Source organism: Camelus dromedarius, chromosome 15 (assembly GCF_036321535.1).
Source record: "Camelus dromedarius isolate mCamDro1 chromosome 15, mCamDro1.pat, whole genome shotgun sequence".
NCBI lineage: Eukaryota > Metazoa > Chordata > Mammalia > Artiodactyla > Camelidae > Camelus > Camelus dromedarius.
In genome coordinates, this window is record NC_087450.1 from 57,939,628 (window position 1) to 57,952,727 (window position 13,100).

General features: G+C 38.5%; 1 protein-coding gene across 1 annotated transcript in view; it reads right to left on the bottom strand.

The window, feature by feature from the left end:
* Window positions 1–4,733: 4,733 nt before the first annotated feature.
* Window positions 4,734–13,100, bottom strand: part of TAF1B (TATA-box binding protein associated factor, RNA polymerase I subunit B) — a 50,816-nt gene continuing 42,449 nt past the window's right edge. Inside the window, exons 13-15 of the mRNA XM_031466548.2 lie at window positions 9,188–9,258; window positions 8,417–8,639; window positions 4,734–5,248 (exon numbers count right to left, since the gene is read on the bottom strand). Of these exons, the coding sequence (XP_031322408.2) occupies window positions 5,041–5,248; window positions 8,417–8,639; window positions 9,188–9,258 (502 nt within the window). The 3' untranslated portion in view covers window positions 4,734–5,040. The remainder of the gene's footprint in view (window positions 5,249–8,416; window positions 8,640–9,187; window positions 9,259–13,100) is intronic.

Here is a 13,100-nt window from a genome sequence, read left to right on the forward strand (position 1 = left end):
TTTTTAAATTCAGAGACCACCTTTTTCATTTTAGAGAATGTTTACCTTAATCACTTAACCTGAATTAACGTGGACCACGATGGTGACAAAAGCTAATTACATTTAAGTAGTATTCTAACTTAAAAATTCCTTTAGGAATATCTGTGAGTCACCCTGTACAACTTAAATATCCATGAAACATGTAGTAATTGTTCCAGAAGGAAATCATTGTTGCAGAGGGCAAAAGGCCAAGTGAGCTGAAATACCAGGCTCTTAATTTATAGTCAATAAAAGAACTCTTTTGTCAGGTCTTCTCAAGTCGTAGTGGATTATCAGGTAGGTCTGGCACTAAAATCACTTTATGCTTAAATACTTCACAAGCGCACAAAACAAGGGAACTTACACTAAGGGCTTCCTGAAAACGTTTTGTGAGATGTAATACGGTGTGAATTTACTTAGCTTTCAAGAATGCAGAGGTACTTTAAATTTTAAAAAGTCACCGGCTACATACTCAAGATAAAAATACACACTTTTAACGATCTGCAATATAGAACTCCACAGAACTTTTACAGCTGCCACACTGGAAATTCTATTCAAGGTTTTCTTTGAGACTCAGAAATAATGCTCCTTCTCTCCCAAGCAGTGTAGATTTCTGTGTCAATATCGGGTTGAATCAGTACTGCTTTCCCTGCCACCCCCCGCCCAGGTGGCTTTGTGCCAATGCAGGAAAAGACAAATCCCAAGAGATAACAAAGAACTACAGACACGCTGCAGGTCAGTGCTCGGCCGCCTTCCTTTGGGCTATAGACGTGCCATTTCTGAGTGGCAGTGACAGGTCTGCCGCTTCCCATCCTGAGAAATGCTATCCTTCAGTGAGATAAGGCACCCATGGCTCATCACCCTGTGAACCATCCTTACGTTCCCACGACAAGGTTGATTGATCCCACGCAAGAGGAGCCAAAGCTGGCAGGTAGAAGACACTCTCTTTCCTCTTAAGTCTAATGCAGAATCTTAAACTTGTCTAAAGAAACTTATATATTTTTTGAAGGATTAAAAAAACACACAAAAACCCAAACCAACAAAACTATGTTCAAAATGTATGAGCTATCCCCGAGGATTAATGAACAACTATTTGGGCTAATGTTCTGTATTTTCGGGAAAAGACACTCATTATACTTTCACCAATTCAAAGTTAAAAAAATGAAGTTTAAAGATTTTGCTTTCATCTACTGTGACCAAACCCTTAACGGCTATAGTTGTAGATGGAGAGATTTATCTAGACACATTACATGAGAAAACATGTAAAATGTTCAGTAAGTAGAAAGATGCTTGAGAAATGTTTCACAGCTGTGCTTTCCATGATGCTTTGATGATCTAAATCAACTAAGAACATGAGGTTTAACTCCGCCTCAGCACACGTATGCTATACTCGCATGGCCATGAGCTTAGACTGAGCACCGAGAGGCATTCTACTTCCACCCCCTGAAGTATCTGATTTCACACTATTACAATAGTTACTGGATCTGAGACCATGTGAAATCCTCCTTGGTTCTATTTCCCTTTAGGGTGGTCACCTAAATCATAAAATTATGTTTCACTGCAGTGGTAAGTAATTTATTTATAAAAACAAACAAAAAACCCCAAATAAGATTTATTCGTAAAAGAGATTCCATCCAAATCAGCATGTATCACAAGTCACTCTAGTGGTAAAAGGTTACTTCCCCTGGAAGGGGAATCAGTTTGAAAAAGAGGCGATTCCTGCTCCTGGCAGGGGCAGCCTGGGAGCCAGGGACTCGCCCCCGGGAGCCCGGCTCCTCCACGCCCTGGGCCTCTCAGAGTTGTAGGTCTTCCTCTTCTCCGCTCCCGTTGGCTCTATTGTGCACCCACTGAGGCGCTTAGCCTGCTTCTGCCTTTTTTCATAACTGTGGCTTTGCAGTTTAGAAATAACTGAGGCAAGTATTCAGGCAGAGAGGGTTTGAGATCACCTACAAGGTACCCTGTATCAACGTGGGCGGGGTGATGGCATCACAGAAGAATGGCTGCCCAGCCTACTAAGGTGCCCCTGAGGCTGAGAGGGACGCAGAAGCACCGCCATGCTCCCAGCAAGGACACGGAAGGCAGCTGGTGGAGCTGAGCGCCAGCGGCCTTGCAGACGGACCTGAGCGGGTGGTTCCCACGCTTCACTGTGTGTGTATCAGAATCACCTGGAGGGCTTATTACCAAACTCAACTCTTTATCCAACTAACGTGCCATCGTGCTTCAAATCATGGTGTTGAGTCCATAAAATGCACATGCAAATAACTGCAGTTCAGATCTTTGGAAAACAATTTTTTAAGTTATAGAAAACACGCTTCTTATATACCACCACCCCACACACACACACACAAATCCCAGCCCTGAGCAGAAGCGTTGCCACCTGTTTCAACAGCTCGTTTCTTTTCGTAGCTGAGCAGTGTTCCCTTGTGTGCGTGTACCACATCCATTCAACCGGTGATGGTCATTTGGCTTGTGTACCTTTTTTATCTCAAATAAAGTTGCTATGAATATTTGTGTGTAAGTCTTTGTGTAGAAATACGCTTTTATTTTTCTTGGGTAGACACCTAATAGTGGAATGGCTGAATGATACAGTAGGTATATTTTTCACTTTTTAGAAACTACCAAACTGTTTTCTAAAATGGTTGTGCCATTTTATATTCCCACCAGCAGCTGGGAGAACCAGTTGCTCCCAATCCTTGCCAACACTTACTATGGGCAGTCTTTTAAAATTTAAGCCGTTCTAGTGTGTGTGTGGTGGTATTTCCTTCCAGTTTTAACTTGCATTTCCCGAATAACTAATGATGTTGGGCGCCTTTTAAGTGCTTATTTGTTCTCTGTATATTTTCTCTGGTGAAATGTCTGCTCAAATCTGCCTATTTTTAATGGGTTGTTTGCTTTCTTATTATTGAATTGTAAGAATTATTTATATAGATACAAGTCCTCTGTCAGATATGTTTTGCAAATACTTTTTCACACTCAGTGGTTTAAATTTTCATTTTCATAGCAGTGTCTTTTGAAAAGCAAAACTTTCTCAAGAAGAAATAGATAACCTGAATAATCCTATAGGTATTAAAGAAACTGAATTTATAGTTGAAAACCCTTCCCCATCCAGACCCAGATGAGCTTCACTACTGAATATTTAAGAAATAATTCTACACAAACGCTTCTAGAAAATAAAAATAGAAGAGACGGGGATGCGTCACAAATCACTCGGTGATTATTTATAGCATTACTCTGATATCAAAACTAGATAATTCACAAGAAAGCAAGCTACAGAACAGCATTCCTCATGAACATGGATGCAAAAATTCTTAAAATTACAGAAAGTCAAATTCAGCAATAATTTAAAAGGATAATAGGTCATGACTAAATGCAGTTTATCCTAGGATGCAAGATTGGTTTAACAAACTCAATGTAATCTACCATAGTAACTGGCTAAAAAAGAAAAACCATACCATCATCTCACAGATGCAGGAAAAGCATCTGAAAAAAACTCAACATTAATCCCCAACGAAGAACTCTCAGTAAGCTAAGGTAGATGGGAACTCGCTCAGTCTCATAAAGAGCATCTATGCAGACTTGTTTTCTATCGATACTAACTCCCTACGAGAGCACACTGTCTAAACATGTTATTCATATTGTGATAATTCCTACATTTAGGAACAGAATGTAATCCTTTTGACATAGGTTGGATCACATCATTCTTTTGCTCAAAACTGTCCAGTGGCTTCCTGTGACATACATCAGATAAAAGCCAAAGCCCTTACCATGGCCCTGAAGGCCACCCCTTCCATCCTATCTGCTGCCACCCTCCCCTGCGACCACAGCACTCCAGCTGACCAGGACAATTAGCCACGCCTTGAATCCACGGTGCACACTCCTGCCTCAGAGCTTCCGCGTGTTCCCTCTGCCTGGAGTGATCTCCCCCTGGGTAGCTATACAGCTTGCTCCCTCGACTGTACGTCATACAGTTCGTCTTGGCTCAAATGTCACCTCCCCAGAGGGTCCTTCCTTGACTATTTTTTATAAAATGGCCCACCCTATCACTTATCCCTTACCTTGATTTTTCTTCGTTGTACCTCAGTACCCCAAATACTATTTCTTTGTATACTAGCTGCCCCTCCCAATTAGAACAGATCCTTAAAGACCCTGTTCACTGCTGTATCTCCAGGGTCTAGAATGTACTTGAAACATAGAAGTTGCTCATTATGTATTTATTGCATGAATAAACAAATTGTGAATCAGAATGCCTGATTTTCCAGTATTCTCACAGATGTTATAAACCTTTATAATCTTTGCCAATCTAATATATGGGAAATAATATCTTCATACTTTGTATTTAATATGAGTGAGGCCAGGCATCCTATCACATTTTTTAGCTTGGCCTTTGTTTTTCTTTTTTTCTGAAAGCTATCTTTTCCCTACTGCTTTACAAGGGATATTGATACATTAAAGGAATGATTCCTTTGTCCACCATATACTACAAATATGTTTTTCCAGTCAGTCTTTGCCTTTGACTTCATAGTCACATTATCAATCTTTTCCTTTTGGTTTCTGGTTTTGAGATATCTTAGAAAGTCCTTCCCCATTCCAAGGTCAGCATAGTATTCATCTTGTTTTCTTCTAATACTTTATATATGTGTATTTAAAGATTATGATATTTAGATCTTTGATCCATCTGGGATTTTCTTTGGGGTATAAAGAGTAAGGAAGCAACCTAGTTTAAAAAGCTAATTTAGTTTTAAAATACATGGAATACAAATTTCTGGATACCATTTATATAACATTGTTATTTTAACAATAGGAACGTTCATAATTTAAAAAATTAATTCAAACAAAGCTCACTTGTTTTCCAGTATACATTTTTATAAGCAGTTTGATACATATATATGTACATATGCGTGTCTACGTATGTATACGTATATGCAATAAAATTCTATTCTCACCATTCTCTGGAGTGTTACAATTTGATCTTACTGTCACTATTAAAATATTTTCCCCAGAAGAGTTTCCACTTCATTTTTCTCAATGTCTTCTCACTTTCCTGGATTTTGAAGATTTCTTTTTTGTTTTATTATTATACTTTTTTTTAAAAAGTCTCTTTTCTATTAAGCTCACTTCTTCATGGAGAAAGGACGTCTTTATTCTTAGTAAGAAGGAGAAGAGATTTAGGACAAACCGGTAACTCAGAGAAAAATTTGATTCCTCATAGGTTGTCACATGTTTACAGTAGCTAGAAGGGAGGAAAAGAAGACACCATCATTTAAACGGTCACTTAGAAATGCCTGCATCTATCCCTTGAACATCCCCCAATAACAACCAATATATACGGTTAGGCCTAAAATAGTACTCTGAGCTGGAAGGGAACTTAGAACAATTTGGAAGGAAACCTCTTAATTTTGTAAAGGAAAAAATTTTCGGAGTGCCTCTGGCCATGATGCGTGAGACACGGGTGGTACAGAGCCAGGTCTCATGACTCCTCTTCCACTCTGGGGCCCACCCCTCTTACCGTGGTCAAGGCGAACCAAAGCACACAGGGAGAGATGCTGGACATATTTTAAAACAAACAAAAGAAAACAAATAATCCCCAACTCCCTCCCCCAAATAAGACACCACACTTACTAATATATGCCCAATTCTGTATGTGCTCTATAGAAAGAAGAGTTCACAAAGCAGTATTTCTTATTTTAAAGTAGTAGGACCTGAATCTGACTAAATCTCTAAAATGCTAATTAAAACTGCTAACTAATTGTATTAATCTTTAACTATACCAAGGTATGAGTGGACCAGGGGACAGAGGAACTTGTTAAGTGGTATTATGGGCTATAATCAGCAAAATCTAGACTATGGGAAATTGTACAGGACACGCGACCAGGATTTTCAGTAAGTAAACTGCAAGGGGAAAAAAGAAGAGATAAAAGGGGAATTTATGAACTAAAACACTTAAGGATATCTCAACCTCCTGCAATGTATGGACTTTATTTGGATTTTGAGTTATTTTAAAAATTATATGACAATCAGGAAAATCTAGACATTGGCTACATGTCTGACAATATTAAGGAATTACTATTAGTTTTTTATATCTGATTAATGGTATTATGGTTTTGTTTAAAAGAATATTATGATGTACAGAGTTTGCTTCTAAATACTTTGGGGGAGGAGGGGTGAAGGGGCGGGTTGAGGTGAGGGTGAAGCAAGTCTTGATAGCCACTGAAGCTGGGCGACGGGGGGTACGGGGGTTCATTATACTGTGCTCTCTACTTTTGAAGATAAGTAATTTTCCATAACGAAAAAGTTTTAAAAACAAGTAAATAACATAAAGGATATAAACATTTAGATACATACAAAACATATATGGCCCTAAATTCCTGAAAGAATGTTAATGTTGCACCACAAAGCCCTGCCACCCATCAGTTCTGACTATGGATAACTACTCGTGGTTCTGCTTCTGTGAAACAGGGAGAAATAACAACCTCGCAGGATGGATAAGAGGATTGAATGAGAACATAGATTAAGCACTTATCCAGTGGTTGGCACACAGTAAGGGCTCAAAATGTTCACTTTCCCAACTCCTTTAAAATTGATCTTTTAATTTTCACTTAAAATCTTAAGGCAATTTTAATAATATACAAAAAAGCCAACACCCTACTATGTGCACCGGTAGGAAATTTAAAAGCCTCAACTGTTTGTTCATTGATTGGTTTAATGCAAATCAAATATAAGTCATTTATACAAATTCTCACATATACAGTGGCCTCTTTTCTTCTTTTTTAATTTTTAATTTTAGCTATATTAAAAGAGACTCTTTCAGATAAAATATTATCACAAAAAGGTAAAAATACTGTTTCTCTTGCCTCGGGACCATAAGGAAAGCTCTATTTCTACAACAGAAAGATATTAAGAGGTACAGAAAGCATTTGCTACAGTAAGGACTTTTCATTTCTAAGTTGAATCATTAACAGTAACTTTTAAGGATTACATTCCCTAACTTTTACTGTGGGAATATTAGAAAATACAGGTAAGCAAAAAACCCAAAGAGAATGCACACAGTTTGGGGTAATGTTCTGTGTTAAAGCTGAGACATGGTCAGGCTTCTCTGGTTCTGTGGAGCTACTGGGTGTCATGAAGGAACATCAGACCACTGTACTTTGAGTTCTTTTGTCTGCTTCTGCTTCTAACGCTGGTACCCTCTACTGTCTGTCAAATGAGTATCATTTATGTTTGCTGTCAAGATGCCTATCAGCAGAGCACCTCTCAGTCCCCCTCCTACTCTGTTTCCTTTGATGATTAGGAATTTGGAAATCAGACAACTCAGCTTGACAGAACACACCTCGTACCAGAGTAACAGGCTCTGAGTCAGGGGCTAAGGGGCTTTCTGAGAAGTGTATAAGCTTTAGTCATGGACTTTGTGACATTTTTATTGGTTGGCTTAGGTCTAAATAGGCAAAGTAATCTGACAGACAATTTTGGTGCATAAACTCATGGTATCTCTGATGCTTCATCTGTATGGTATAGTGTTAGCTTTATAATTCATGCAGAGAAAAATATCTCAGTTGTTTCATCTCTGACTACACCAAGGTCTATTTAGAACTAACTGTCTGATATTACAGTATTAAATCCACGAAGAACATCCAGAAGTCCACTGATTGTGCCATGGGAAAAGCATAAAGGTGTAGGCTCCCCGCCAACTCCCTCAGGACCGACTCTGCAAGTGGGGGAGCAGGGGAGGTCAGAGAAGAGAGGGCCTGTAGGCTCCACAAGGTCTTCGACTTTACTCTGAATGAGATGGGAGCCACCAGAGGTTCTGAGAAGAAAGGTCTGAATCATAACCTTTCTTTACAATTGGGGCAACAAAGCTAGAGAGATGGTAAGTAACTTGCCCACACTGAGCAAGCAGCAGAGCTGGGATAAGAACAGCTGGATACATTAACATATCCTCTTAACTACTATGGGAATTTGCCTTATACACAATTCCTATGTTAATGCGGGAATGAGATTAGTATAAAATACATGTTCACAATGAGGAAAGTCTTTATCATCTAAAACTTTTTCCAGCTTTATTGAGTTATTATTATTGTTATTATTAAGATATGTAAGTTTAAGGTGTATAACATGATGATTTGATACATGTATATATTTTGAAATTGTCATCACAATAAGGCTAGTTAACACCTCTATCCCTAACACTCTTAAACGAGACTCAATGTGTAATTCCAACTGGCTTGATTATAAATAAGCTCACCATCTTCTAATTCCAACAAATAACCTATCTGACTCTTATTACAGTCAACTCTTTTAAATTACACATGGCTTTTTTAAAATTAGAAAAGAACACTACTTCAGGCCAAATTAGAGATTTCATCGTGTTTTTTATCCTGTGATTTCCAGGGGCATCACATACCTTTTGCAGAATTTCTGTGTACTCAGCCAGTACAGGGAATTCTTGGTCATCAGTGACTGGCCCTTCTTCTTCAGGACTCCCTGGAGGCTATGTCCATGGAAACAAGTTCTATCAGAGTCCTCTTCAGTCCAGTTGAACTGAAAACTTGAAGGGCTTTTTTTTTCAACAGCTGGTGTTGAATCAACCAGTGCGCTAAATTGTTTTTGTAGATTCACCACCATTTCTGAAAATGAAGGAAAAAAGGAAAGGAATAAAATAAAAACCACAGTTAAAACACAAGTAAGGCCTGTAGCTCACTTGATTGTAATGTACCAAAGTTGGGTTCTTAGCTTTGACAAACGGACTGTAGGAACATAAGAACATAACACTGGGGAAACTGAAACTGGATGAGGGGTGCTGAGGAACTACTCAAAAAAGGTTAAAATAGTAAATTTTATGTTATGTGTATTTTATGACCATTAAAAAAAAAAAAAAAGAATGAACAAGACAACCTAAAGGCAGCTCTCCAAATAAAGAGTTCGGAAAGTCGCAGATATACAGCACTTTAGATTTGGCGGGAACTTAAGTTCTGTTTTAAAAAATGCAATGTTCCTGAAACAGACAGATTCCTATGGAGATTTCTTGCAGGGGAGGATGCTTCCTTGGATAGGCACTGGGACACCTGCTGAAGAAGTGCAGAAAGTACTTACGCATTTACTTTTCAAGTCAAGATACTTAGTTTTTCTACAGCTGTGCTGCAACTTGGTGTTAACAAGAGGAAATGCAGCTCACCTCTTCTCTTATGTACCACTGGCTTGTCGATGGCAGAGTGGTAGAGCGGCTTCTCGCTTTTCCATATATACCTGCACAAGGTAGAAAAACATTTGGAGCGGGATGGAGAAGAAATGGACCTAAACGCATTTGTGAGACGTTTCTCTAAAGCAATATCTGAAATTCCTGATACTCAGTGGAATAGCTCTGGCTTAAGATGACCTACTGACACATGTCTCTACAGGGCTTATGGCCTTGAAGTAAGTAAGCAGCACTAAAGGAGACAGCAAGTCAAGAGAATGCTATGCCTCTCCCCAAAGCCTCCCAGATGCCGTAAGATCCACAGAAACGGTTCATCACACAAAAAGGTAGAAACGGTTTCCTCCACTGTAAAATCTCCTTGCTGCCTATTCTCATAAAGGGAAGCCACCTAAGAAACAACTGTCCCTCCTTGCCCTTGGCCAACTGTCCTTCTGCTGAGGATTAAGTGAGTAGTACTTCTGATTCTGATAACTTGTACAAAGTGGACAGGAAGGTGCCCGTGCTCTGATGCAGAGGTGTAATCACTTAATAAGCACTGGTTTTCCTGAAGATTATGTGTGAACTAAATCTTAATGAAACATACCACATGTAAAATACTGAGAGCTTGTCATCTGTGATTCTTTCGAATATCTTTCTGTGATTTATTTTTATTAAATAAGAAAAGTAACAACATACTCAAGGTACAAAATCTCTAATAATAAAGTTCCCGAAACAGTCTAATCACACTTGCTGGATAAATCCACTGTTAAAAATCCCTCGTGAATACCTAATCTAGGTAGATTCCCTTATGCATTCAGAATAAACACCTATACAGTGGCAATTATGCTATAGCCAAGGAGGCATTATTACTTCTTTGGGGTCATATGCCCAGAGGATGGGAAAGGTGGGCAATCTAAAATGACAGTACTCTAAGTGTTTAGATATTCCTTCTTTAAAATTTACTTTATTTTGTTTATGTGTTCCCAAAATTACAAAAGCTACAAAAAACAGAGGCCCACCACTAAATCCTAATATCTTCTCCAGGATGCCACAAAGTCCTGTATGCTTTGTCCAGTCTTCCTGTACAATTTGTTACCCCACTGTTAGAAATTTAGGTATAATTTACATGTAGTAAAATGGACCCCATACAGTGTACAGTTCTACTAGTTCTGATGAACACACATGGTTGTGTAACTACCACCGTGATTAATCCACAGAACAGTTCCACCCTCCAAAAATCTCTCATACCTCTTAACAATCAACCCCTCCCCAAACCCCCAGCTAAACTTGATCTCAGACGACCACTGACCTGCTTTTCTATCCCTATAGTTTAGCCTCCAGAATGCCATATAAATGAAATTATACCGTATGTAACCTTCTGAGTCTTTCATTTAGCATAATGTATTTACAAATTCATACATAGTGTTGGATATATCAGAAGTTTGCTCCTTTTATTGCTGAATAGTATTCCACTCTACAGATATGCTACAGTTTGTTTATCCATTTGCTAGCTGAAGGGCATTTGGGTTGTTGCCAGTTTTTGGCCACTGTGAATGAAGTATATATATCTACGTACATTCACCGATAGATTTTTGTGTGAACTTAAGTTTTCATTTCACTTGGGGAAATACCTAGGAGTGAAAAATTACTGGGTAGTATATTAAGTGTGTGTTTAAATTTATGAGAAACTAACAAACTTTCCAAAATAAGTGTACCATTTTGCCACATTTAGCACAGTCAGTTTTTTGTTTTTTAGCCATTCTAGTTGGGGTGTAATGAAATCTCACTGTGGCTTTAATTCACATTTCTCTGCTAACTAATGATGTTGAGCATCATTTTGAGCCATCTACACATGTTATTTGGTGAAGTATCTGTTCAAATCTTTTGTCCATTTAAAAAACTGAGTTGTCTCTTTTCCTCTTGTATGAGAATTCTTTATATATTCTAGACACAAATCTTTTATCAGACATGTGTTTGCACATATTTTCCCCCAGCCTGTAGCTTCTCTTCCTTAACAGTATCTTTTGAAGAACAGAAATTCTTTCTTCTGATGAAGTCCAATTTATCTTTCTTTTTCTTTTATGGATCATGCTTTTGGTATCATATCTAAGAAATTTTTGACTAACCTAAAAGGTTGCAGAGATTTTTCTGCACATGCTTTCAAATTTTTTTCCACGTTCTTCTCAACATGTCCACAACTGGGAGTCATCAAAGTAATCTCTTAAGCTATTTTACGTTTTCAACTACTGTTTTTTAGTGTTTCTCATAATCTCATGCATAGGGACCTGTGCTTAGATACAGAAAATACTTTAATAACTTTCATCTGACAGTATGGAAGATGATGTCCAGATGAATAGAGAAAAATTAGAAATTTATGTCACCAATGAAGGCGGGGTCGGGCAAAACAGGTAATTAGCGTGCCCTGGGGCTCCATGACCCAGCACCAGTCAGTAGTGACTTACGTAAGTTACCTCCCTGAGCCCAAAGCACATGCTCTCTGAAGGATCTTGGTAATAGATCCCCTGGACAAGCTCTTCCCTGAAGACTGGTGTCTGCCTCGAAAATGCCATTTTGAAACTGGATATACTTTCTTTGCTTACAAAATTCTCCCTTAAAGTAGCTAAAAGTCAGTAAGTCTTAGATGTGCAATTGATTGTAACACTGTGATACGAACTTAGGCTCTAGTAGCTATGTTTAAAGCGTAAGTTGGTACCCGGTTTAGGTTAACGGATGCCTATTCACCACTGAGATGCCCGAGTGGCACTGCCCCTGAAATCCCAGCCTTTCAGCATCAGTCAGGACAATCCCAGCTGGCACCAGAAAAGGAAGGTCCAACAGCTGATTCTCCACAACAACCTAAGAAAATAGAACAAACTTCTGCTCTTGCTGCTACTCTTGTTCCCACTGATATGCAATGACTAAAGACGTTCCTTCCCCAACAAGGAAGAGGAAGGACCCAGTTTCCCGGGTGTCCACGGGATGTCAGAGTAAGTTCACCTCTCATCTCGTCTCCTTCATCATTGTGTATCTAACCCGAACAGTGAGAAAATGTTAATCTCCCCAATTTGGCAAGTATCCTCTCTCCCACAGTGCTTTATTCATTCCTGTAAGTCTATTTCTCTATTTAAAAGCATTCTTCAATTTAGAGGAAAAATAATCTATTTCTACCTGTGAAAAATGAAATTCAGTTCTTAGTTAAGAGTAGAAAGCAGGTATTATTATCCCCATTTTATTGATGAGGAAACTGGAGCTGAATGAATTATCATTTTAACTAATTTGAGGAATCTTCATTTTTCTCAAGGGCTATAATACTTGATCAAATGAGTACTATTGTAAATTTACATAAAATACAGAGGTATTAACTTTTTCTTCGAAGTCTCATAGAGATTCAAAGTTCTAAGAACAGATTAAAAACCCATTCAAATCAGAGAGCTATAGTAACGTTTGCTATACAACATAAGGTAGAGTGTCTCTGAAAATTTATGAGCTAGTCAAATTTTCATGCACTGAGGATAAGAGGTTAAGTACTTTGCCCACGGTCATACAGCTAGCTGTAATACAGTCAGGATTCAAACCCAGCACTGTCAGTCTCTAACACTACGCTCCTTCCACTCTATGATGGACATACATCAGAGTAAGAGTTCAAAGTCAAACAATGAGACTGACTGAATTAAATATGCTATGCTCTTCCTGCTTTCCTTTGTTTTGATTTTTATAGGGATCTTTATTTGGGGGGGGCATTTCAATTACATATGTCACAGGTTGGACATCTTTGTAATATTGGGAAGCACAGAAGGGAAATGATCAACTCTGAGAAAGGGAACGAGGGAGGAGTGTTAGAAATGCAGGTAAGACTCATGCAAATTATGAAAAGTTAATTATTTAAGTACAGTATGGTACCCTGGATTGGATC